This window comes from Ursus arctos, unplaced genomic scaffold (genome assembly GCF_023065955.2).
Source record: "Ursus arctos isolate Adak ecotype North America unplaced genomic scaffold, UrsArc2.0 scaffold_22, whole genome shotgun sequence".
Lineage (NCBI taxonomy): Eukaryota > Metazoa > Chordata > Mammalia > Carnivora > Ursidae > Ursus > Ursus arctos.
This window is the reverse complement of record NW_026622897.1, coordinates 16,688,095-16,715,055: the sequence shown is the minus strand read 5'-3', so window position 1 is coordinate 16,715,055 and position 26,961 is coordinate 16,688,095. Positions and strand designations below refer to the sequence as shown.

General features: G+C 48.7%; 1 protein-coding gene across 3 annotated transcripts in view; it reads right to left on the bottom strand.

Moving 5' to 3' along the window:
- Positions 1-26,961, bottom strand: part of SORL1 (sortilin related receptor 1) — a 170,483-nt gene that overhangs the window by 43,725 nt on the left and 99,797 nt on the right. For all 3 annotated transcript variants that reach the window (XM_057316611.1, XM_026505541.4, XM_044386576.3), the window contains 10 exons: positions 25,274-25,446; positions 24,081-24,212; positions 22,098-22,189; positions 20,396-20,642; positions 19,590-19,728; positions 13,884-14,057; positions 12,295-12,408; positions 8,558-8,680; positions 5,878-5,997; positions 329-454 (listed from right to left, as the gene is read on the bottom strand). In XM_057316611.1, the coding sequence (XP_057172594.1) occupies positions 329-454; positions 5,878-5,997; positions 8,558-8,680; positions 12,295-12,408; positions 13,884-14,057; positions 19,590-19,728; positions 20,396-20,642; positions 22,098-22,189; positions 24,081-24,212; positions 25,274-25,446 (1,440 nt within the window). The remainder of the gene's footprint in view (positions 1-328; positions 455-5,877; positions 5,998-8,557; positions 8,681-12,294; positions 12,409-13,883; positions 14,058-19,589; positions 19,729-20,395; positions 20,643-22,097; positions 22,190-24,080; positions 24,213-25,273; positions 25,447-26,961) is intronic.

Sequence of the window (26,961 nt, the reverse complement as noted above, 5' to 3'; positions counted from 1 at the left end):
GCTAATTTCTGGCGGAACACTGGTCACTTCTGTGTGTGGTGACTGTATTCAGCACTCTGGGTGGGTACACTGGCTTCCCTTCCTTTGCTTCAAAGTTGTTATGGAAAAGCAATGAGGCAAAAGCGTGCCTGCCAACGAGGTCGACACAACACACCCTCGACGTCCTCTGGCCGTGCCATATAGAAAGTGAGAGGGTGTGTTTGCTTGTCCACGTGGGCACCTGGGCACAGCCGAACAGTATTCCAACCCCTGGCCCATCTGTTGCCTCTTTTCCCGAATGGCAGACACTAGGGACGCTCCAGGTGAAGGCCAAAGCATGGGCATTTACCGCAGTTCACTGGGTCCTCGTCAGAACCATCCTGGCAATCCATGTCACCGTCGCAAGCCCACCGCTGGGGGATACAGTGCCCGTTGTGGCACTGGAAGTTGGAGGTCTCGCACGTGTGATAGATGGCTGTCAGCAGGAGAGAAGAGAGAAAGTGTCAATGCCACCCTCACCTCCGCTCCTCAACCAGCCACCATGGAGCCGAACGAAGAAAGACTGTACTGGGTAATAATTAGGCATGGACCGGAGTGCCGGAGTTCCTCCCTGGGGAGGAGCTAGGCACCCGGGGTGGCCCTGAAGGTGGGGTGCAACCTCCTAATTAAGCAAGTCACCTGACTCTGTGAGTCTGTGAAGTTACACACGCAGAGATGTACAGGTTTAAAAACCACCTACGACGTGAGGGGTAGTCCCCATTCACAGATAAGAAACAGCCTTAGAGGGGCGCCTGGGTGGCTCAGTCGGTGAAGCGCCTGCCTTCGGCTCAGGACATGATCCCAGGGTACTGGGATCGAGCCCCGCATTGGGCTTCCTGCTCCGCGGCGAGTCTGCTTCTCCCTCTGCCCCTCACCCCCCTCTCATGCTCTCTCTCACTCTCTCTCGAATAAATAAAATCTTAAAAAAAAAATAAAATAAAAAGAATTAAAAAGAAAAGAAACAGCCTTAGAGAGATGAAGAAACTTGCCCACATTCACAAAGACGATGCAATAAGAGCACCTGACTCTCCGAGTCCAAAGCCTGGGTGGCTCCTGCTCTGTCCTGCTACTTTATCTTCTCACATAAACCCTGCAACTCATCCAGATTCTGTGGGCCAAGGACAGGTGTGTGCTCCGCACACCGGCTCTCGACTGGGTCCAACCACTCTCTGGGGGCCTCAATTTCATGATCTATATTGACATATAAAGACCCTTGTAAGCGCCGAAAGGCTTACATTTGATTTCCTAATTCTCAATAAACGACCCAATTTCAAATGTGGAAAACCTCAGATGCAGAGAGCACAGAAGACTTATCCAAACTCACACAGAAAGGTCCCAGGACCTCCTCGACTTGTCTAACTCTCTGGACACTCAGGAGTGACCTCTACTAGCCCACAACACATGGTGTCCACTACAATCATTAAAAGAAAAAGACGCAAGTGAAACAGTGTCGTTGTTATACACCCACAGCCTTGTTTGCAGACATGGGCTGAGGCCACCTGGAAGTCCTTTAGAAACGTCTCAAAATCCTGGTCAAAGACTAGTCGAATGCAGAGTATTTGCCTCAAACCCAGCCAGCGCTACTAACCACCTCTCCATTAGATTTCCCCTTCCTCTGCTAAAACAGAAAGCTGTTTGTGTCTGTTCATTGCTGAATGAAAGCCCGGGCTGGCCTTGTTTACTACGGACATAAAATAATACAACCGAGATAGATGGGCTCTCTGTTAGCTTAACCGTGTGGACAGGATGTCTTTGCAGCAGACGAGGCAGAACAAACCAAAGTGGGTTATTGAGTGAGTACTATAGTTACTTATTCAATCAAGACGGTTGGCAATTGCTACTCAAGGATTGGGAAAATTGGCTTCCAATGCCCTCTAGAATTTCTACTGAATTTGAGGCTATTTTGTGCAGCAGTCTGAAATACAAAGAACCTGATTTTTCAAACCACTTGAAAACAAGTGCTGGTCCATTACCTGTTGTCTTATCTCTCTGAAGATCAAGGCTATATGCGTAGCCTGAAAATGGGTTGATAGGAAGTTTCAATATTTTGCAACCTTTGGCACTCAGAATCCATCAAACATCTTTTTTAAAATATATTTATATCTCCGATAAGAGGAGAATGTATACGTTGCACATTACGTGAGTTTTTGCATCAGTAACAGCCACTGCCTGGAAGACTTTTGATCTGTAGGTATCACAAGTCTGAGAGCCCTTGAAAACATTCCTCAGCAAAGCCTTGCTCCCTTTCATAAAATATAGTGTTGCCTAAGCTCACTGCCATATTGATCTACTTGTTATTATTCATCTTATGCATTTCACTTTTAACTGGAAACAATTTCAGAGTGCTAATGGAGTTTCCAAATGACCATTCTGGAAGGCATGCTTGAGATCTCCAAAATCTATCACAGAAGCTGAGCTCGGAAAGACTAATCAGTTTGTACAATTTCATTTAAGTGGCCAGGTATGAATGGAATTATTAAAACATTCTCTTTTTCTGAATTTTCCCATATTCTGAGTAACTTATTAGCTCCCTGACACCGAGTGTCTGGTAATACATGTTCAATTATTACCTTTTCCTTTTAATTATAAGGACGGAAGAGACTGACCTTAATACAGACTAAAGAATGGTGGGAGAAAAAAAATAAGAATCCTTCGCACAACAGGAATCATTGTGACTGTGAGAAAGGATGGGCAAATGGGGTAAATGACCATGAAATTAGAGGATCGGGGTTTCTAATAGAGGCCATCATCCTACACCTTACGCTCTGACTTGGACAGATCTTCCTTGATCAGCAAGACCCTCTGGAACACCTGACCAAAGCAGTAACCAGATACAAGTAGGGCAGAAGAGCTGGATGAATTCACATGGTGAGAAAGCATTGCCCGCATTCATTACAAAGCACTGGACTACGAGGAGCCAAAGGGGGGGGGGGATGCAACTATCAATACAACTTGAATGATGAATCACCCCAAAATAAGAACATAAAGCATAAAGAAAGGGCCCTGAAAAATAAAAGGTAGACTTTGAAAAAGAACCAGTCAGAAATTCTGATAAAAAAATACAGTTGTGGAAATAAACATAGTTCAGGGGATGTGTGAAACGGCCAGTTAGATTCAGCTGAAAAGAGAATTGCTGAACTGGAAGAGAAGACTGAGGAAGTAACTCAGATTCTAGCAGAGAGTCATAAAAAGGCTGTGAATACAAAAACAGGAAGCATGAACAATAGAAGGACACAGCCCAACAGATGGCTGAAAGTAACCACTGAAGACGGGACCGCAGAAAGTAGCAAATAGAGTGGAAAAGATCATGGCTGTAATTCCCCAGAATTGGTGAAAAAACAAATCCTCAGCCTCTAGAAGGAAAACAAGAGGAGCAGGACGAATAAAAATAATTTCACCTAGGGAGGGGAAACTGCATAACAACAAAAACAAACAAACAAAAACCTACAGGTACCTGGAGAGAAAAGAACATCTGATTGTTGTTTGAACAGATCACCTGTCAGGAGAATTCAAATCAACACAGAAGAGGCCAGAAGGAAACAGAATAATCCCATCAAAATACTTAACGGAAAATCACTACCAACCGAGAAACCCAGATCCATCTGAATTCATTACTGAAAGTGAAATAAAGACACATTTATAGAAACAAAATCTTGGGAGAGCTTACTGCTTACAGACTCCTGTTGCAAGAAACAGAGGAAGATGTACGCGGAAAGGAGACATCACGTACAAGAAGCAAACGGCTACTAAAATATAATAATGATGAATATTAGGATTCTTAAAACGTACAACTAAAATACGAAATATGTATGGAGTCCGTTCTCAAGTCCCTGCAGGTCTAGGAGAGGGCAAAGGTACTACACAAGGACACATAAGGTGTCTGACCGTAGCTGCCGAAAGAACAAAAACCAAGTGTTTCCGCTCGAAATCAATGCAGGGAGGTGGGGAGAAGGGAATACAGAGAAGTCAGTCTCATGGAAAAGAAAAGGCAGGGAGGAGAAGAACAGAGACCACACACAGGAGCTGAGGCCGACAGGGAGTCCGCCGACCCTGACCGATTTTCTCTGGCTTTGCAGATGACTTAGTTTATTAGGTCAGGAAAGGAAGGGACAAGCCACACATCCTGATGAGCTCACAGCTGACTGCCAACTATTCTGAGATGACGGGGAAGAAGGATCATCTTTATAGGTTTGGAAGAACAGTCACTGGAACAAGGGAGCAGGTGACGTGCAAGCACTTTACATTTTCTGCAGATAGCCCCGCCAAAAAAAAAAAAAAAAGAAAAAATCGGAGAGAAAAACCAAGAGTCTCGGACGAACCCACCCATAGAAATGAGTTGTTAATTCACCCCGGAGGAGCGGCACATACTGCTGAAACACAAAATTGACTAATGTGGTTGTGCTAACAAGATGTTCAATCATTCTGCAATTTACAAACTGAAATGCCCAAGTGCACCCCCCTAATTTATTAACCAATTGTCCACCCAAGCCCAAAGCTTCCAAACAGCACTCTGTGGTTCCTGGGCTGGCGGCAGTTCGTTCACGGCCCCTGGCTTTTCCTCCTTCCACCAGCCACGTTTGCATCTGGAGAGAAGCCTTTCCCCGCAATCCTTCCAGAAGCAGAGGTACAAAGACACTGAGACTGCCCCAGGAAGGACCAGGGGCAAGTTTAGGGTAAGTTCATATGGAGACAGAATTTGGTAAGATCACAGATCATCCTGTATGATGATACTACATTTGAGGAGTATTAAATTGCCCAATCGACAGAAGTTCTTGCCAGGTGCTGGGCAATGAGAGAATACAAAGGAGTCAAAGGTCATTCCTGCTCTTCAGGAACCAAATCTAAACCAAAGCACAACAACAGCCGTCTTTTTATTTGCTTTTGCAAATTATTAGTAGGCATGCTTTGAGCTCCCGGGTGCTGGGCAGTGTAGGAACTGGTGGGGTATGTGGGGTCAAGGGAGATTAAGACAGGGGACTTGGGAGGCCTGCCGCAAGAGTGATGGCAAGTTAATGCAGTCACAGTGAATGCAAAACAAAGCCTAGAAGCAGATCTGCCATCACCACGAAATGGTTACATGAAATAACCTTAGCCCCATCACTGGAGGGATTTAAGAGAGAACTGAGTGATCATTTCTAGAGGTTGCAGAGAAAATATACTCATCAGGTACTGGGATCAGTTTTTATTTCTCCCCAGTTTCCCCAATTCCTTGCTCTCCCCATTCCACCATACTGTAAAATGGGTCTCATTCGTTCATTCATATAAAGCGGTGTAATGAACGTGAGTGAACCTATCACCCACGACAATAATTAGAACATTACCTCCACCTCACACCACCTAGCCTTCCTCTCATATTCCCACGCTGTTCCCAACTTTATTTTTCATGAAATCTTACCCAAAACGGGTGCAAGCAGAGTGTAGGTCTGCACTATCTGGGCAACTCTCTGATGCTCCATTCGAAAGCAGGAGCTAGTTCAATGCTACTCAACGTGTGGTCCCCAGACCAGGGGCCGTCTATAAACCGTGTCTTACTGATCCTGAAGAAATAAGCTTGAGCCAGAATGAGAATTGACCATATCACTCAGGGACACTTGCTTAGTTCAGTGAACACTTTTTTCACAGCAAGACCCACAGCAAGACCTTCTCAATGAAGAAAGCAGGATGTCGCTTTACCTTTCAGCACAAGGTCATCAAAGCCCAGCTCTCCGAGCCGCGCGCAACTAGCTGATGGCTAAGGTCCATTTCTCAGAGCCTAGAGTCTACGATCGCACAGGGCTGCAGGGCTAACCAGCACACACACACATACAAACACACACACACACACACAGGTGCCGTCAAAGGAGAGCAGGAAATACTGACCGGTACAGTTGGCTTCATCAGACCAGTCCCTGCAGTCGTTGTCCCCATCACACACCCAGGAGGAGCGGATGCACATACCGGAGCTGCAGCTGTATTCGTCGCTCCGGCACTGGTGCATTTCTGCAGGTGAGATCACAAACAGAGCTGTGAGGACAAATCTTACCCAGAAATCCATCTCAAACCGAGCTCAGGCATCGGCGTTCCTAAGGGCTAGAGATGCAAGCATTATGCACATTATCACTGATTATCCAGAGATAGCATGGACTTTACCCAGGCCTGCCAGCTAACGGAGGGTAGACTCCAGATGTGCTAAGATACTGAGACCCTCATATTCTTTTTTTAACGATTTTATATATTTATTTGAGAGAGTGCGCACGTGCGTGTGCACTAGCAGGGAGACGGGCAGAGCAAGAAGGAAAGGGGAAATCTCAAGCAGACTCCACGCTAAACATGGAGCCTGATGCAGGGCTTGATTCCAGGACCCTGAGATTATAATAACCTGAGCCGAAATCAAGAGTCAGATGCTTAACCAAATGAGCCACCCAGGTGCCCCTGACACTCTCACATCCTTGCCACTGGTTGTCTCCAGTTGTATCTCAGTGCCATTCACAAATATTGTCCATGCTTGCTGCAATGGGAAGGTTAGGAGGCAATGTTCTAGTTGCCCAGAAAGTAGAATCCTCAGGAATTCTCAAGAAACACAAGCCTTCTAGACAGAGCCTGTGTTTCAGAAAAGGAGTAACGAGAACTCTGAGTGAGCTGATCAGTATGAGATGCTCAGATCGGGATAAGTGAGATCAGTGCCGAGCTCCCAACACAGAGAAAATTGGGGACCTTCTGTGGGCAGAGCTCCAGGGATGCTGGCTGGCGGGCTGTCTCTAGAAGGGTGGGGTCCCGAGGCAAATGAACCCGTGCAGCCTGACCAAGACTTGCAAGCAGGCTACACTGGCAACATCTTCTATAGACCCTGGGAATGTCATTTAAAACAGAACTTCCAAATGGAATTTTAAAGATTCTATGGAAACAGGGGTAGCCAAGCCTGGGGCCCAGGGTGGCCACCTTTGTTGCATCATTCAGAAAACAAGCTGATGGTGACGTTGGGGATTCAGATATTTGTGAGGAAACAGTCTGGAGTCTTACGAAGAGTACCTGGCTCTGAGGATTATCAGGGACCAAGACCCTGGGATGGATTCAGGAGACACTAGCATGAACAGGCTGCGAACAGGGACTCTGACGCGAGCCCAGCTCATGAGTGAGATGACATCACTGGAGTCTCCTTCCTACTGGGCTGTGCCCTTCAACCCTGCGCAGGTGCTAAGGAGGAGATGGGTGGAACACAGGGAAAACAGCACTGAATCCCAAAGACTGCTTTCCAGAATTTTCTACTTTTACAAAAATGAGCGAAAATGATGGGACCCCCGTACACACAAAATTCCTGTGAGAGCCAGCCAAGGAGTTTTTCCCTTGCCCCCCTCGTTTCAGTCCCTGGGGTCAAACTACCTGCTGGTGAAAAGCCAGGCTCCACCCATAAACACATGCGCAGCTAGACCGAACCTGCCCCGTGGGTGGGCAGGGAGAGCCACCAACGCATCACGCTGTCTGGGTCGGCGTCTGGCCTCTGTTCTCACTTCCCCTTCTCAGTCAGGACCCCTTCAGTCTGCTGCGCTCTGTGTACCGAGTGACGTTTCCTCCTTGCACGATCGGCATCACCGAGTGTGGTCCCAGAGCCATTCCCGAAGACAGGCCTCCCGCACCGGCCAGGGCCGGGCTGTGCAGCAGCGAGGCTGGGAACCACAGGCTCCGGGTCCCTATCCTGACACAAACTAATAGTGTCACCCTGAATAAGTGCCCTCAGTCATTTAATTGGAAATTAAGAGGACTGAACTAGAGAACCCCTATCACTCCTGGCAATTCCAACCCACTATTTTTCTAAATGTAAAAATTTCCATTCAGAAAACAGATGTTCGAATGTTTCTACCATCTGCTGGCTTCCAACAGAGTTTACTGAATTAGATTGGTTTAAAAAAAAAAAAAAACTAAAACCCAACGTTCACAAAGGTATAGATCGGTGTCTTCAGGAGGCTAATCTCATAGGCACCCAGACGTGCGGGCCAAGTCTATGCCACAGAGAGCTGTTAATAACCACCTAAATTCAGTAAGAAATCTTCCTTACTACCACATTCATGCTTACAGCATCCCTGCACAGTAAAGCAGGGTCCATGATCTTTCAGATGAATCATTCCTACCAAGGGGGTGGAGGCGGTCATACAGCTGGGTATCAGAAACCCCAATGGGGGCATCTAGGTGGCTCAGTCGGTTAAGCGTCCAACTCTTGGTTTCGGCTCCAGTCATGATCTTAGGGTCCTGGGATGGAGCCCTGCTTTGGGCTCCATGCTCAGCAAGGAGCCTACCTGGGATTCTAGAGTGCTCTCTCTCTCTCCCTCTGCCCCTCCCCCTCTCCCTTGTCTCCCCTCTCCCCCCACCACCTGCGCACACATGTGCATTCTCTCTCTCCAAAAAAAAGAAAAGAAAAGAAAAGAAAAGAAAAGAAAAGAAAAGAAAAGAAAAGAAAACCCCAAGATGCTTTCTGAAAATCCTCCATCCACAACCCACCGAAGCCCAGTGAGCAAGGGTGCTACCCCACTCAGACGTGGGGCTCCTGGACATCATGTCCCCCTACCACAGTGAGTTTCATCGCTATTGTCTCCACAGTCATCCTCGAGGTCACATTTGTAGGAGAGTGGGATGCAGGTCCCGGACTCCTGGCAGCGGAACTGGGTGTCCAGATCACAAACGGTAGTAGCTAAAAGGGAAGAGACGACATACTCATGAGGAACCATTGATTCCCCCGCCAATACACACATCCCCATGGAAAACGAACTAAAACAGAGAAGGAAGCAGATCTGAATTGCAGCAAAAGACAAAAAAAAAGCGATCTCATGAGAACCTGACATTGACAACCAAGGCAGAGAAGAGCCTATCTTTCCGTGGACAGCTTCCAGATGGGTGCCGGGCTGGGAGGGTGAGCAACTGCCCTCCAGCTGGGAGACAGACTGACGGGCTGGATGACCTAAACGACCCTTCAGTTGGCAGCAGAGATACCGTCATCGGGACAACGCCATGAAGAAGCCCAACTCCACGCGAGAAGCTGGCACCTCCTCGTACCAATGACACAGGGAGCGTCGGGGAAGAATTCTGCAGCGGGCACCTGGGCCCTGTCGTCAGGCGGGACTGGGTTTCAGATCCTGACTCTGCCTCTGCCTCGAGCAATTAACTTTAACCTCCGTGAGCCTGTTTCCGGCACAGCAGGAGGAGGATAAGGTCATGTGGCCAAGTGCTGCGATGACAGAAAGACTAGATACAGATCTCAATTCTATAACTTATGTAACCTAACAGATCCGTGCCTCTGTTTTCTCTACTATCAAACGGAGGTAACAGAACACCTCCCCCGGGCGGCATTATGAACGTAAATTAGCAAACAGGTTTGGGACCAGAGCCCATTACAAAAGCTGCAAAACAGACTAGGCTCCCAACAAATGTCATGTCTCTTCTTGTCCTTCCTCTGCCCTCCTGTACCAGAATGGGTAAAGACGTAGATTCTTCTCCCTCTTCTACACGGAAATTATTTGGGGGTAAGCACAAGACCTAGAACCCAGCAAAAGACCCTCCAGGCAAGGCTTTGGGAAGGAAGGCTGCGCTCAGGAGCGGCTGACGCATAAGGTACAATGTGACAGAACAGAATCCTGGGGGGGTGGGGGTGCCTGGAAATGGAAAGCCAAGGGCAACGCTATACAGTTAGACATCCCAGCGGCTCTTATTTGAGGCTCCATTTCTTCTCTGTAATTGAGCTCATGGTGGGAGGCAGAGGATGAAGACAAAAATGACAAGGCTGCAGGGGATTCACGTCAAAACCCGGAGCGCCTGACAACTACCCAGCTCTGGAGTCTATGTGCGCGGGAGGGAGATGTGCTGACAACATCCCTCCCCGGCTCCCCGGTTGCCACTCCCCTTCTCTTCCCCTGCAGCTGACGGGATGCTGCCTTTCACTCCCCAGACAGCAGCAGCGCCCAGCCGCAGCCTGTCCCTTCCCTGCAGCCCTGCCCGTGGACAGGGCACCTCCACCATCAGGACAAGCATGGCTCGATAAGGGAGCTGCTCGTGCAGGCGCAGACAGGCACCGCTCTCCTGGTTCCCAGGCTCCACGGTTTAAACCCTGCACCCCTCCTCACCACCTCCCCTCTGCCAAGTGGAATGAATGGAGAGAGAGCAGAGCCGGGAGCAACTCCCATGGTCCCGGGGAATGGTGATCCCAGCTGACGCTAACACCAAACCAGGAGGAGGTCAGAGCCAGCTACACACTTGCCCCAGAAGAGCAGCGTGAACTGTGTGTGGAAGCCTGTGAGGTCAGCGCTGAGCTCGGGGGCTGGGGGGGGGGGGCGTCCCTCCTGAAGACAGAGGGAACTCCCTCTCTCACAACACTGAACCAATAAAAGATCCCAGCTTGTCGTCTAGCAGAACCAAAAACCTCTGAGTAGAATCCCCATCTATCGGACACAAGGTCATCTAGTTTACATCTCTCTGTTTCCACCAAGGCTAATCACGTCTGGGCAATCTTCGTGCAGTGTGTTAATTCCAAGAAGCGGCTCCTCTCCCACCCCCATTATATAATAAAGTCCTTTCCAGGCTCGGCTGCGGGGTTGTTAATATTTATTGTTTTTAAGGAGCTCTGGCTCTTCCCCCACAAATACCACCCCTTCCTGAGACTCTGGGAGGCAAAGAAGGTTTTATCAGTGTCCTTTTTGCAGAGAAGAAAAAACACACGGACAGCCTAACGCTTCCCCAAATCTGCCGTTCGGTAAGCCCTTCTCCCTGGGTGTGAACGGCATCCACTGAAACCAAGGAAAAATGATGAAGAAAAGGTTTGTTAAATAACCACCTGGGCGCCAGCAAGGGCAGCACATAGTTTTGCTGGGCCCAGGATGAGTTCAGGGAGTTGACTGCTTCTAAGGCTGGAGGGGTTGTGGGAACCTGGCACAGACTCCGCAGACGGCTGGCTACCTATGTCCACCACGGAGCCAGGAGTCACCCCCTAACCTGTTCTCGGAACACAAAATGGTAAATGATCTCCTGGATTTCCAATGGGAAAATATTTGCAAGAGAAGCCTTCGCACCTGTTTCTGGCTTCCCCGCTTCTGGTCTTCTTCCCATCCAGTGCCTTCTGCCTACTGCTTACCTTTCCAAAGACAAAAATCTTATCGTATTATTTCAGTGGCTCTCAATGGTTCTACTGAATAAAGTCCACGGGCATTTGCCACACTGGGCATCCCCACTAGCCCCTCTTCCCCTTGCCCCACGCTTTCCATATTCGTATGATCAATGAGCCACACTACCTTTCTCACCATGCCACATACACTCTGACCTCTGGGCTTTCGTACCTGCTGTTCTCTTGCTGACAACTGTGCTCCTTCCACCTCTGCTTGGTTCACCTCTGCCCACCCTTCAGGCTCTCCATAAATACCTACCGAAGTTTGATTTGTGTGCTCTTCCTGTATGCATATGGCGCTTCCCCATTACAGCACTCATTGGTTCTACTGTAACTGCCTCTCTACTCTTACAGCTCCCCTACGTAAATTCCATGTCCACCTGATCACCTGGTATCCCCAGGCCGAGCACAGAGCCTAGAACAAAGGAGTCCTCAACAAGTACTTGCTGAGTGAATGTATGAATGTTTTACTCACTCTCGGAGGGCAAAGCACCGCCTCAGAAGATAATGTGGAAGCTATCACAACCCTGCAGTAAATAAATTACTCATTATAAGTAGGTATTTGTCTTTAAACTCTGCTGAACAGAATCATGCTTTAGTAGTGACCCTGAGAAAGTATACAGTCCAAAGATGTTTCCATGCACACAGATCAACGTCCCCACGTTTCAAGCCAAACGAGGCATTATCAATCAGTTAGAACCATCTCTCTGGAGCCTGGCAGGCAGCCAATATCCGCTGACTGGACGGCATACCAAATGAAACCTGCTTCCCATCTCTGAAAGGGCTGAATTTACAGATCAAGGGATGTCACCTGGTCCCCAGCTTTATCACAGTGGCAAAGCCACAATGACAGCTCAGACTGCCCGACTCCCCGGTCGGCTCAGTTTCAGCCAGGCCATGCTTATTGGTAAACCCTTTGTGACAAGTAGTTCCCTTACAGGCGGGGGTCGGTTTTTCAATAATAACCTACACCTAAGTGTTTTCTCCGTTCTCCAAGCCCCATCAGCTTCCATGGGCATCACGAATCACGAGGGGCCACGGCCGGCACCCCAGGCTGTAGGCCCTCCACCCCCCGGGCAGAGCTGGCTGGCCAGCCTTCCGAGTATAGTCCGTGCACCACATCCCGAAAGCCAGGCCGAGCCGGGAAGACTCACGGCAGTTTCTCTCGTCGCTCATGTCACCGCAGTCATTGTCAAAGTCGCACCACCAGATGCTGTTGATACAGTTCCCGTTGCTGCAGCGATACTGGTTACGGAGACAGGTGTTCTCTGGACGGTGGGGGCGGGCGAAGGAGGAAACAAGACATGCATTATTCTTACAGCTGGACCGCAAGACTCTCGCTTTTGCGTTTCCATTTCTCTTCCTCAAATCACATGCCTTACATGGTAAAGAGGAAGAGGGGTGCCAAGCTCACCTGCACACAGGAGTATATCCTCCTCCTTTCCTCTTCTAATTACAGTTAAAGGATAAGAGGCCAGCTGGACAAGTGTCAGGGGGGTTATAATAGTGAAGAACGACAGCGATGGTGCCAGTTGGGTCCAATGGGTAGATTTCAAACATCAACATTATAAAACACTAATTATACAAGGAACTGCTTAAGGGGCTCTATCTACATGGTACGAAAACATACATATTCAATATATTTGTAGCTATACGTATTTTGTAGATATAATTGCATATATTCACATATATTCCATTTTTCAGCCACGTAGATGACAAAGGACACATAACACCCATGTGCACAGAAAAAGAAAAATGCATTGTTCAATAAACCGAGTCAAAACACATGAAGGCTGGCCTCTAGTTTGGGTCACCAAAGGCATTCTAAAGGAAAATATTCAAAAGCTTTTCTCTAACTTAAGTGTTAATTCTGTTTCTTTCTAAATAGCTTTACGATGATGTCTGGAGCCGGAAAGAGAATCTCCTGTGTCTAAGAAGGGAAGGGTCATCCTTTCTCCGTGTGTGTTTCTTATGGAAAAGGGACCACAGAGCTCCTTTGTGTGCTCCCCTACCCAGGACTAAGAGGCTTCTGTGAGGAGGGACGTTGCGATTCCAAAGCCAATATAGCCTCGAGAATTTAAAAAAAAAAAAAAAAAACACACACAGGGATTTGGGCGTTTCCTGGCAGGGCCCCCCCTTCCAGAGGTTCACCGCACTGACAAGAATGTGAGGCTAGGGCTGGGGATACAAATCAGACAGGAAAGAAAGATGAAGACAGGTATTTAGAAGAAAAAATTTAGAATCTGTGTATTCAAATTCAAAGGAAGGGTGGGTAAGGCTGCTACGGCCACCTGGTCACAGCGTGAAGTGAAGCCTCAGAGTCTGCAACACTGTTCTGAACGTTCTGGACGTTTCTGGGCTGGCGGGGGGCATGGGGGAGAACCGCTGGGTGAGCCTCGGTGAGCTTGTGAAGGAGCCCCACCAGTCCTTTCTCCAAGTCAGGTCTGGTCCCAACTTATAGGAAGCAAGAGAAGGGACAGGTGAGGAGAGGAAGACGCAGGAGGAGACATGAAACCCAAACCACAATTATCACATTTAAATAAACCACACAGGGCTGTTTCCGTTGAGGACTGAGAAGCACAAGCCTTAGAACCTGGACTGGGATGTCTCTAAGTATCTAGTGGATTTTATTTTTACCGAGGGCATTTTTCAATCACCCAAACACACGGGGAATAGAGAGCGCTGGGAGCGGGGAGGGAAGAAGGGAAGGAGGCCGGCGGACAGAGAAGAAGACAGGACTCACCTTCTTTGACGCAGGTGTTGTTCTCCCGCTGGTAGCCCTGAGGGCACTCACACATCAGGTCCCCAGACGGGAGGACACTGCTGGCGACACCGTCTGGACACCGGCAGCTTCTACTGTTGTTGGCCCTGGGCAGGCACAGCAGGCTGCACGGCCTGGACACACAGGCGTTGCTTCCTGGGGAGAAGACAAACAGCAGCGGCGTCCAGGTTAGTTGTCACCAGGGAGACCCCAAACGGGGGACTGAAATCCAAGACAACCCCTCATTTTACAGACCCGACAGTGCAAAGCTCAGAAAGAGAAAGGTGACAGGGCCTCTGGGCCATCAGACTGCCCTGGAACCAGGCCAGGCATCAGCCATTCGTCCTGGGAATTCGGAATTGGGATGACAAGAAACAACAGAGTAACTGGGGAGCTGGAGCTGGGAGAAAGGTCACAGAGTATGGGTGTCAAAGGTGACGCAGGGCAAACCAAACCTTGTACAGGTCAAAGCCAGGCAGAAACAAACTCAAGAGAGGGAGTCGGGAGAACACAGCCGACTTCCAGAGGGCGGAAAAGGAACGAGAGAGCCAAGGAAGGGGCGGCCTGGCCACTGCCAGCACCAGTCCCCATCAGGCTCATCTATGTTTTTCATCTCTGAGTTCCTTACAATCTCCCTTTATGCTCTCATTAGCCCTTGTTATTTGAGTTAGTGTGAGTGGGGTTCGGCTCCTACGACCCAAAAGCCCTTAACTGAGAACCATACACCTGAGTCATGACAGGGCCCCTGACAAACATCGGGGTCTCTGCTTCTCCATTCCTCTGTGCCCGAGTGCAGCTGCCGAGCTGAACGAAGACCCAACCACAGGGCACTCATTAGCCTCAGTCCTATCTGTCAGGCAATAAACCCACACGAGGACTAGTAAATGTGGACCTGTCCCTGTCTCTGGTTCAGCTTTCCAAAGAGGGGGTCAGATAAAAGTCCGTAAAATCCTTCACTGTAGTCTGGAGAGAGAACCTTTGTGGATGAACAGTGATGGAAAAGGTATTTTCCTATCCCCCACATCTCTCTGGGAAGGAGGGGAGAGGATGCACACACCACTTCATAACACTGGAAACACAGTACAACTATCAAGCAACATGAAAGCCACTTAAATTATGAAACGTGTGCTTGTTCTTTTGGCTGTGACTGTTCGTCATCAAAATCAGGGAAAATAAACATAAATGCTTTGATAAAAAGCTGATGACGGTTCTTGTTTTGCTATCTCACGGACAGAGAAACCACCCCCTCCCCGAATCAGGAATCACACCCAAGCGACCGGTTTCCATCCAGCCAAGATTTTAGCTATGTCACGCCTACAGTGACCTGCAGGTTGGAAAACAGGGTTCATTAATGACAATCAGTACTGATACGGGTCAGGATACACTCAGTAGCTTTGCACGTGTCTGCGCTTCATCGGTGTTTAACTGGCACACACATAAAATAACAATTGCAGGGGTGCCTGGGCGGCTCAGTCGGTTAAGCATCCAACTCTTGATTTCCGCCCAGGTTGGGGCCTCAGGGTGGTGAGATCAAGCCCTGCGTCGGGCTCCGTGCTCGGCACAGAGTCTGCTTGGGATTGTCTTTCTCCCTCTGCCCCTCTTCCAGCTCACGCACGTGCACGCTCACACGCACTCTCTCTCTTTAAAATAAATAAAATCTTTTAAAAAATTAAAATAAAAGTTGTGATGATACAGCACCAGTGCTATTTTGATGGTAAAGACCAGAGAGTACGAAGCATTACCAAACAGATGACGTACACACGCCCACAGAGGAGAATCCATACGATGAGACATTCACACGGGTTCTACAAATAATTCAATCCACTCCAACGGCAGAAATACCGTAGCAGAATAACCAGCTGATGGGAGCAGAAACGCCAGAAATCAATTCACCCTGATCTGCTCCACGGGCAGAGGCCGTTGCTTTTTCGGAAGACACATGCCCTCGGCCACAGGGAGGAACACGGAGCTGCGACTAATGGAAAACAACTCCAAAAGGATCTGGAACGTGTTCTCTGTATTCAAAGGACAACGTATTCACTTAATGTCCCAAGAAATTGAACAATAACAGAATATCTGAAAAATTCTCGGGGACGGGATGGTAATTTCACAAGGGGCTAGGTCTGTAAAATAACATGACTAACATTTTCACATGGGGCGCAAATGCTCCTACCCAAAGTAGCAAGAGCCAGAAGTACAGAACCCAAAACAGGGTGCAGTATTTCAGGAGGGTGGTCTAGACCAAGATGTATACAATCTGAGAGGCAGTCACCAGGGGCAAACCCCAAACCACACAGACCAAGTCACTGACCCCAGGAGGTAGGCAGGGCAGGAGCTTATGGGGTGCTACAAAGCCACAGTACGCCCCAGAGACCTGGGAGAGCATGGAAGGAGTACTCAGCAGAACTCCACCCAGAACACGGCCACAGACTCTTTATACAGGACGCTGGAGTCTCGGGGAGGCAAGGCAGGCAGATGTGAAGAGTGGACAAGTGACAGTCATCACCTCCAAAGATGTTCCCTTTGAAGATCAAACAGCTGCATGATGTCTCCGTGGGGCAGATTCAGAACACATTCAGATTTCCTCTTCGGAAAATTCCTCCAGAAATGCTATTATCTTGCTTAATTATCTCTACCCTTGACAATTATCGAGATCAAATCCACTCCATAGAGTAAGTATTTGCCCTCGTTGTAGGTATTTTGGCTACATGCAGACTCTGAAGGACAATTCCCAGAGCTCCAAAATATTTTAATTCATTGCAACACCAACTGGATATATCAACAGCTTTGCAAAGTAAGCTCTTTAAAGAAAAAGCACTTTTTATGAAGAATAGATCCCAGTGACACTACATAAAAATCCACCAGACATAAAGATTAAGAAAGGCGTCTATTGGGGCGCCTGGGTGGCACAGCGGTTAAGCGTCTGCCTTTGGCTCAGGGCGTGATCCCGGCGTTATGGGATCGAGCCCCACATCAGGCTCCTCCGCTATGAGCCTGCTTCTTCCTCTCCCATTCCCCCTGCTTGTGTTCCCTCTCTCGCTGGCTGTCTCTATCTCTGTCGAATAAATAAATAAAATCTTTAAAAAAAAAAAAAAAAAAAAAAGAAAGGCGTCTATTTATAACCAAATAACCCAAATGGACAAATGTTCCAAGTGAACAGAATTTTTATCACAAACAAGAATCAATCAAAATCTAATCCTTCTGTACCGCTGTCATATACCAGAGCACTGCTATTCCAACAAGGGCTGATAAAGGAAGCAGAACCTAAAGGTTTTATTGAAGTCAAGCTCAGAAGTCCATTAGGTCACGGTTCAAATTCTTACCACTTACTAAACATGTGATGTAGAAACATGAACCCAACTTTCATGTCCTCATCTAGAAAATGGAAATATTAACAGTACACATGGATTTTGGGAAGATTAATAGACGTTATTCAAGCCCACAGAGCACATCGGTGTGGTGCTTATGACACAGTAATCCCTTAATAAATGTAGCTTATTTTGTGTATTATTATCTTACACATGGCTAATGGACAGTCCTGTATGTGTTCGGAGCAGACAACAAAAATAATAAAGATTGACTGGCGCCAAGGGTGGCCCATAGACAAAATGAATTTGCAAAACAGTGTCCAAAAAAGCAAGCAGGTAAGAGCAAACAAGTTCAAGGCCAAGAGGCACCCGCTGCATGCAGGCGGGGCTAGCAGCCAGATGCCATTTCAAAAGCTTTCAGTGAACCCAGACTAGCCCAACTGAGAGATCACAAACTTGCTTCTCTGGCCGTGTCTGTGGGCGGGAGCTCGGCTGCAAGTATCCTGCTCGCACAAGTGAGAAAAAGGGAATCCCAAAGGCCAGCGGAGGAACAGGGGAAGGAGCAAAGACAGGGCAGCGACTGGCCGTGAGGTTGCACAGTCCTGGGTCTGTGTTCTACCCTCCAGCACACGTCTCCTCCAGCCAGTCCCCAGCCAGACTCCCAGAATTCCTTTGGATGGTTTAAATGAAGGTGACTCTTGGAGGCACGAAGAAGACTACGTATGCACATGCTGTGACCACAGACGACCCCCCACCACGCCCCAGGACCCGCCTGTGACTGTGTGTCAGCTGGAGTGGGGCAAGCGACCCGCCGAGACTGGGGAAGGGAAGCCCAAGGATCACGAGTTCACCTGAACACGACGTTTCAGAAACGGTCGTGTGCTCCCCACGCACACGCTTACAAGCACTGGTCAAAAGGAAGACCTGCCTTCCAAACTGAGCGCTAACTCAGAGAAATGCTGACGATTCACTCGGCTTGCTAGCGACGCCCATCGGCAGGGGCTCGGGGTCCTCCATCAAACAAAGGCTCTGACTTTCAGCCTCTGGACCCCAGAAGCAAGAGTGCTCCATCTCTCCCTATTTTAAAACAGGGACCTCCTGTGGGAAGAATGTGACTCCTCGGTTTAGTGGCAGAACTGGACCAAAAGCCCAGCTCCTCAACTAGCAAGCAAACTGTGAGAAAGCTAATTTGCCTCTGAGATGCCGTTCCCTGATCTATGATCCATGGATCATAATACCAGCCCCACCTGCATCCCAGGGCCGGTGCAAAGACATAACAGTAACACAGACTTACATTTCTAACATTCTTCACCGTTTCGCAAGGGTGTTCTCAATGCTATCTTCACTGGTCCCCCCAAAATAACAATGGTATCTGCAACCGTATTATTTCCCTTTGTCAATCTTCTCTCAGCACAGCGCCAGCCAAAACCCACAAAACCACGTCAACACTCTAGAGCCAAACAGGAAACCTAGCAGTTTGTCAATAAAGGCGAGTCAGCAGACCGAGGATGCTATTTAATCCTGCTGAGATAAACAGGGTGCTTCTTCAAGGGACTACTCTTCCCGGAGTATCCTGCTCTCTGTCCTGCAGAACCAGCCGTGTGGGTAGCACACAGAGGGAGAGGGCGGGAAGTACGGAAGGAGGCTTTCTGCGGCACGGTCTCAGTCTACAGGACCAGGGAGCGGGTCACAAGCCTTGGAGCAGCTCTTGGAGCCTCACCCAACAATCTTTAAGACAGCTACTGTCTACACCCACTGGCAACCGGTCCTTTTTCATGACCTCTTTCAACAAATAGGGAGCCCTACTAAGCGCTAGGCAGTGGCCGAACTATTGAAGGGGGAAAAAAGAAAGACACGATCTTCTTCTTCATGGGGTTTAGGAGTTTCAGGTGGGGACACATGAAGTAAGGGTCACATCACGACGCCTCGCATCATACGGGAGGTAGGTGTTCAATGAGCAACAGGTCGTCCGGGCAAGCAGAGGACGAGACGGGACTCCCGTCGGGAGGCAGCAAGTGCCAGCACTCTCGGCACAGCGCTGCTCCCTGTGAGGTTGCCAAATGGGGAGTAAGCTCCCGCTGGGACTCTCCAGCTGCAGCAGGAGCGACGCCACCAATCAGTCAGGGGCCAAAGGCAGGAGGAGGGTATAATTACCCACCAAGTATCACGCTCTAGGCAGGCGAAAACATGCTGTCTTCCAGCTGTTTGTGTACCATTAGAAAAGAAATTAAGATGTCATTAGGCAGAAATTAAATAATGGGCATGTTGTCACGACAATAAAGACACAGGCTGCCAGCTCCCGCCTGAGCAGAGATTGCCCACACCCAGCCCCTTCCTGGAGATCAGCGCGCGAGAGCTGAAGCCGGTGACGCCGCCTTACCCGTCGTCTTGCCCTTATAGAAAATCTTCATGTCCATCAGCCCCGTGAGCTGACTCGCGAGAACCGCCATCTGGGAGCCGCTGTGTTTGGAAGCTCGGAAGATGCTGAGCTGCGACCAGTCATCCCAGTAGATCTCGTTCTAGAAAGAAAACCTTTGCTTGTCAGTCCAGCTCCTGGGTCTCTGATCCTGGGCCTTCAGTAACAACAAGGGTGCACCCATGGAGAGGACACCTAACATTCAGTGGTGAGTGATGAGCCCGACCGAGATGTCCCCTGAAATGCAAGGCAGCGGCTCACCCAAGAGCCACACTGAAGGAACTGCCTGACAGAAACTATCTGAGAAGCATTCGAGTTTGACCACAGCCCGACCCTTCAGTTCGAAATCTGCTTCCCAGTGTCAGGAAAAACCAACCGTTCTGTTCTCTAGAGTCAATGCAGCAGTGGCAGGCCACACGGGTGGGACGGAGCCCACCTGAAGCCATCAGGGCACGAGGTGAGCAGAAGATGAAGACACCAAGCCCAAAATACCAGCATGTGAGGGTAAACGGGGATTCTTCTATGAAACAACCTCAATCTTAAACCTTCTGAACTGGGAACAGTGAGCAGCCCAGACACCTGGCAACTCTGCCTGACGTCCAGCCAGATGCGCTAAAGGGAACAGTCTCAAATTCAGAAGTGAGCTGATTTTTCTAGAAGTTAGTTAGACAAGCATCTCTGCAAAAACCCAAGATAGCACCTCTTCACCTCGGTACGCTCTTCACCTGCTCTAACAGACAGCCCAAAGCTGGGAGCATAGGAGGCCCCACCTTAAAGACAGCAATGGCGTAGGGGTGGGGGAGGTTGTCCAGGATGATCGAGCGCTGCTGGCCATCAAAAGTGATCCGCTCGATGCAGTCCAGGTAGGCATCCGTCCAGTAGATCCACTGGTCATCCACAGAGATGCCGTTGGGCCACTTCACATCCTCTGACACAAGACGATGGACAGCAGTGCCATCCATATTGCTCCGATAAATTCCCGGTTTCAAGTCTCCCCAGTCGGTCCAGAACATCACCCTGGTCAAAACCGGGGAAGAACGCACATCACGTCAGACCCAGGGAATCGGGAGTCAGATACTACCCCAAAGAGGTAAGAAGCCTCTCTAGAACTGTAAGGCCAGTTAGTTCAGCAGTATTATTATAAGCTGTAATTACAAGGTTTAAAACCACCAAATTTCTTGCCGCAGATAAATTGCTTTGCTGCAATTTATCTACAGATATAATCAAGTTATGTGAAGACATTGTACAAAGACATTTATCACAGCATTGTTCATACTAGCAAAAAAATTATATATGTGTTATGTGTGTATAGACACACACACACTTTTAGGTGGATATGTGTGTATACATGCCAACATGTTAATCTACAAAGAAAATGATAGATGATGGTACATACAAAAGAATATTACGGTGCCTGAAAATCTGCACGTTTTCACGTGTGCTCACATAAGCAGAACAGTAAATACCTACGATTCTATTTGACGCCGTGTGTGTGTGTGTGTGCGTGTGTGTGGCCATGTGTCTTAAGGCTATGTGCTTGCACGTGGGTAAAAAAGAATTCTGAAGGATACACAAGAAACTACTAACCATGATTACCCCTAGGAAGTGTGAGGGGGAAGGGTTAAGAGTGAGAAAGGAGGAAACAAATATTTTTCATTTCACAAACTTCTATTAATATTTTTAATCAAGTACATTTTTTTTAATTTTTTTTTAAATTTTTTTCTTTTCTTTTTTTTTTTTTTTAAAGATTTTATTTATTTATTCAACAGAGATAGAGACAGCCAGCGAGAGAGGGAACACAAGCAGGGGGAGTGGGAGAGGAAGAAGCAGGCTCATAGCAGAAGAGCCTGATGTGGGGCTCGATCCCATAACGCCGGGATCACGCCCTGAGCCGAAGGCAGACGCTTAACCGCTGTGCCACGCAGGCACCCCAAAATTTTTTTCTTTTAAAAAATAGATCTAATTCTCAATCACAAATATTAGAAAGCCGAATCCAGAATTTTCTTTTAGCTATGTTTCCTTAAGTTAAGAAATTAATAAAAAGCACCTTTGCTTTTTCCAGGTGCGTACAAATTGGTAGTAAGAAAACCATCCAAGCTTGGGGGGGGGGGCAGGGAGGAGATGGAAAGGACCATATGTTTGCATCACGCGTCAAACTTGAGATAAAGAATCCTTATAATATCCAACCAGGCCTGACTACGCCATGTCTGTGGAGAGACTTTTAATAATACCTTTCATTGGAGAAACACCCCACAGGTGTGAGACATCTGGACGTGGAGACTCTGATGCTTGCTAACAAAAAGGGAATGGAGTTACCTGACAAGATGACTGAGCTCTGGTTTCAAGACTCAAAGTCAACAGATTATTTCAACCACAATCATCAGAAACAAGTGTGTGTCCAGCAGTTTGCACTCCACGAGCAGCTCTGTTGCAGCATCTGCCGCGCGCTGATTTCCTCGGGGCCACACTTACCCGTCTTGGGGCAGGAGGACGAGAGCCCTGGGCCGGTCGAGCACAGAGGAGTTAACAATCGTGAGTCGGAAATCACCATCTGGATTAGCTACCTGACAAAAAAAGGAGGGGGGAGGGGCCAGAGGGGAGGCCAGGATGGGTCTGGGCCCCTTGAAAGCCCACATCGCGGTTTCCTACTGGGCTGCCGCCTACAGACACGTGCCTCTGTGGCTGCCCGATTCCCCCGACGACTCATCTGGGAAACCTGCCCGAGTTCCAGCCAGAATGAGCTGTCCCCTCCTCTGGCCCCCCAGCTAATTCTTACATGGCCTGACAGAGCAGCAGCGCTGCTGCCTGTGCCCCGGTTCTGGGGACATGAAGATAGGTCTGCACGAAGTACTCAGTACACAGCACTTACTCAACCCACCTATGCGGCTCTGTGCTCCAAAGCCACCAATGGCCCCACACTGACCACAAAACAAATACTCAGTGTCCCAGCCTCACAGTGAAGAATCTCCACAGACTTTTAATTCTCTCCCCTCTGTATTCTCTCTCCTCCACTTCAGCCCCTGCAACTTCCGTGAGGCTGGCCTTCTCTGGTTCTCTAAGCCCGACGTACTCCTCCTAGCCTGTCTGCTCTCGCCATATCCCCTCTCGGTCCTCTGCTCCATAATCAAATCGCATCTCTCCTTCAAAACTCCCCTCCAGGGCCAGCTCCTCGGCTAAGTCCTCTGACCTGCCTTCACCAACGAGCACCTACAGTTCTTGCCAGTGACTCGGGTTACCATTTCACACCAACGGTACCTGCGTTGTATGCTGAGGGTGTAGACACTTACGCTTCCCTGCATCCTTCTAGCACCTGGCCAAGTGCTGACCACACACAACTAAAAGAAGGAAGAAACAGTAGTAACAAGACCACACTGCCCTGCTGGACAGTCTCTCTAGGACTCATCACCGACAGAATCGATAGATGTATGTCTTCATTCATTTGCTTCCCCCACTAACATCTCATCTCTCTCAGAACAGGAACTTGAGCGTCTCGCCTACTGCTGCAGCCTCGCAGCCTCCAACCATACAGGCAGGTACCACGCAAGAAAGAGCACCCGTCAAAGGACCGGGTGGACCAATGAACCTCTGCTTCATAGGCGCAGAAACTGAAGCTTCAGTGGGTAAGAAACCTGCCTGAGTCACTTAAGCTACCAGAATGAGGACTGAACCCAGGTCTGGCTCTCGACTTTGGGGCTTTGGTCTTTGTGACTTCTCCCGACTTTTGGTGCCCCCCTGCCTCTACTGAGCATTCCATGTGACCCACAGGCCGTGCCTCCACGTAGTCAGTACAAAGAGGGGCGGGGACATTGCCCCAGGGCCTCCGCACTGCTTCGGGGAGTTGAGTGTGCCTATGAGACCACGACTTTGGTGTTGGAGAGGCCCTTTCTTACCCTCACGTTGCCTCGGGTCGCTAAGGTGCAGATAGATAAAGTGGGAGAATAAGAGCACTGTTAACAGGGTTGTCGTGAGAACCGAATCAAATAATTCAAACGAAGTGGTTCCAACCGGGCTTGGCACAAAGTAAGTGCTCGTTGTCATCAATAATCATAATCATGATCATGATATTGTCTTAATTACTCTAATCAACTACAATAATGCTACAGCACTGATAATACAGGACTATACTAGTGCTATGGTGTCCTACAATTATCATTATTGTCACCACCAAACGCTTCGGCTAGCCAAAACAGAACCGTTCGGGGCATCTTGATGAGATCTGTTTGATGGGTGCAGGCATCCTGTTCTCACGTGGGACCTTCAGGACAATGGTCGAGAATTCTGAAACTACCCCCCTTCTCCTCCTTTCCCCAGAGGCTCTGATGGTCCATTCGCTCAAATTCTCAAAGAATTTCCAGAGAAGTCGGACACACTGGCTCCGCCCCCTGTGTCAAACCTGGCTCAAAGCCCAGGGGCTACCCTGCCCGCTTAATTAAGGACAGCATGGGACACACTTACCTCGATCTTTTTAAAGCCAGAGTCCACCCAATAAAGTAACTGGCTGAGGGGTTCAAGAGCCAAGGCTTCTACAGTCTCCAGGCCAGAACTGATGATCACCTCTTGCCCCGTACTCCCATTCAAACAGAGGCGCTAAAGAGAGAGGCGGGGAAAAAAGGCCGTGAGTGCTCAAATGACCTCGTGCCAACTCGGTCCCGTGGATGGCAACCCTTTTACTCCACTGGCTCTGACTGGCAAGGGATGAGATGTCCTCTATCAGTAAACTTTCCACAGGAGCAAAGCCGGTTTTTAATAAAAGCTTTTCTAAAATGTATTACGGCTTCCTGTATCAAATAAAACAACTACACAGAACTTAATCATTGGTATTACTCTGCATTACCATTATGAACGCTGGTTACTGAACGACGCTGTACCCCAATAATGAGGTCGGAGATTCCCGAGAAGCATGAGTCTATTTGCTTTTGAAATAAATGAAACCACACTACTGTTATTTTTAAGTTCTTGTGTCGGCCTCTCTGGGCTCTCCTCCCTTGGGAGGCTCCTGGCCATCAGGGGCTATCGCTGGGACAAACCACGCTGCATGGTCGCTGGCGGCCCCCAGCCCCAGCCCCTCGAAAACCCAGGCACTGTAAAATTTCTGCTGGGTTGGAAGTCCAGATAAAACTTGTTGGAATTGCTTTTCTAAAAAGGATTAAATAGGCAATGAATAAAGATCAAATAGCTCTCCTTTAAAATGCATGGGTTGAGTCTATGGCTATCTATCTGGCCTATGTGGGGATCTTTACAGCTCACTTCCTAGTTCTTGGCTGCGTTCAGAATAGCTGAAGTGGGTAATTACGTGCACTGTGGTAAGTCAAGTGTTCCCGTATCATGGCTCGGGAACAAGGACGCTTCCGAGGCAGCTGGCGTGATAGGGACTAATCATCTTACACTCCTCACCCTCAAATCTTCCCAGCAGGAAAAGGGAGAAGACAGCAGCGCTGGGGCTCCCCCTGTCCTTCCTCCAAGGACAGAGGTAGGCAGGGCAAGAAAATACCCAAACGGAAGAATGCGAAGTTTCACCCGTCAGCCCTGAGAGGAGTTACAACTTAAAACCTCTAATACCCATTTCCTTAGGCCGTCCTGAAGAAAGCTGATAGGGATGGGGCGGTCACAAGGCACGGCCCCTACGAGCGGACTGAGGGTTGACGCACCTGGATGGTGTCCAAGGCCAGGTCAGACCAGTACAAGCAGTTGTGCTCATAATCAAAGTCCAGGGCGACCGCGGCCCGCAGCCCGGTGAGAGGCAACTGCTCCGTGGCTCCCGAGGCCAGGTCATAGCGGTGGATGGACTTGCGCACGGCGTACAGGATGAATTCGTTCTCCTCTGCACAGACGCGGACAAACAACAGAGAGCGTGGACGTGGGAGATGCTGAGGAGGTCCTAGCAGGTCTGACCTCTCTTCTGCTCACACATAAACCTCAGAGCCACGGATCAAGTGGCAGAGCATGGGAATCAAGGTTTAGAAGGTGTGAGAAATGGAATCCCACCTCCACCTTGAGGGGCAAGTTACTTCAACTCCTGTAAATCTGTTTTCTTGTCTGCAAACTGTCTTACTTGTTATATATATATATAATTTTTTTTTAAATTTAGAAGCTCCAGTCATGCTCCAACATCCACGCTTCTGAGCTCGGCTCAGAAGTCCTTAGAGTCGCACATGACAAAATAATCACCCCAGTCAGCATGTTCTCCCCCGTCACATGACTGTATCACATGGCACCATAATCATGCTAATGAGAGACCCTTAGTCACCGAAGACTTGTAGCTAACCTGTTTGCTCACCCATCCAATATTATTCGCAATGACATACAGCAATTACATCAACCTGTTATAGTTTCAACACGGTAATAATACATTTGTTCTTGAATACTTACAAAATGTTTCCCAACATAATCACACAAAGATTCAATCTCTTCTTAACAAACACTATACGACGTCCATACTACGTGCCAGGCATTGTTTCACCGGTGTAATGACTGCATCATGGAAGAACCACTACGAACTCAATTTTACAAATGAGAAAACTGACAGCAGAGAGGTTAACCCACTCGAGGTCACACAACTAGTAAGTGGCAGGACCAAGGCTTGAACTCGGGCAGTGTGGATCCAGAATCGTGTTTTACCCGCTACACAAAGCTGCCTCTCGCAATGTAGAGGCTAACGCTGTCGTTTTTTAAGACGCCGAGTGCTCTACGAAGACTTACTTAATGTCAGACAACTAGTAACTAGAAGAGCTGGTGCCCTCTCTCTCTCTTCCACTTAGGGAACAGCATGGAAAACACGCAGATTCTTCCTTCTTCCACGGCGACGGAGATGTGCAACACGGCCGCGTCCACGTCTAACGCGACCACTTTGACGGTATGTTGCGTATGGGACCTGAAGGCCTCTGCTGCACGCCTTCGCAATGACCGTTTCTCTCTCTCTCCCTCATTCCCTTCATTCGGTGAGTTCACATGCACTAGCTACCCGCGTTACAAGGGCTTCAACACAGATAATGCACCCCAAAATAAATCTACCTACAATTTTTAATAAAGGAAACTCTGCCATCTTTTCCTTTGGTCTCACTGCACTTCAAAACTATCTAAGCCACCACCCCATGGTAACTGATCTCTTCTTCTGGTTTTCAAGAAAAGCTTCCCACCGTACTTTCCAGCAAAGGGGATTCATTAAGATGAAACCTGCCGAGCCTATAAATGACACAGAAACCAAGGACGCTCATCGAAGTGGCCATGGAGACCATGGAGGTTACACGCAGGGCAGCAAGCCTCCCATGCGACGTCCTTAACATCTGCAAGCCCCATTCTGTGGCTTCGCTCTATCTTCTAACCAACTGATGCCTTT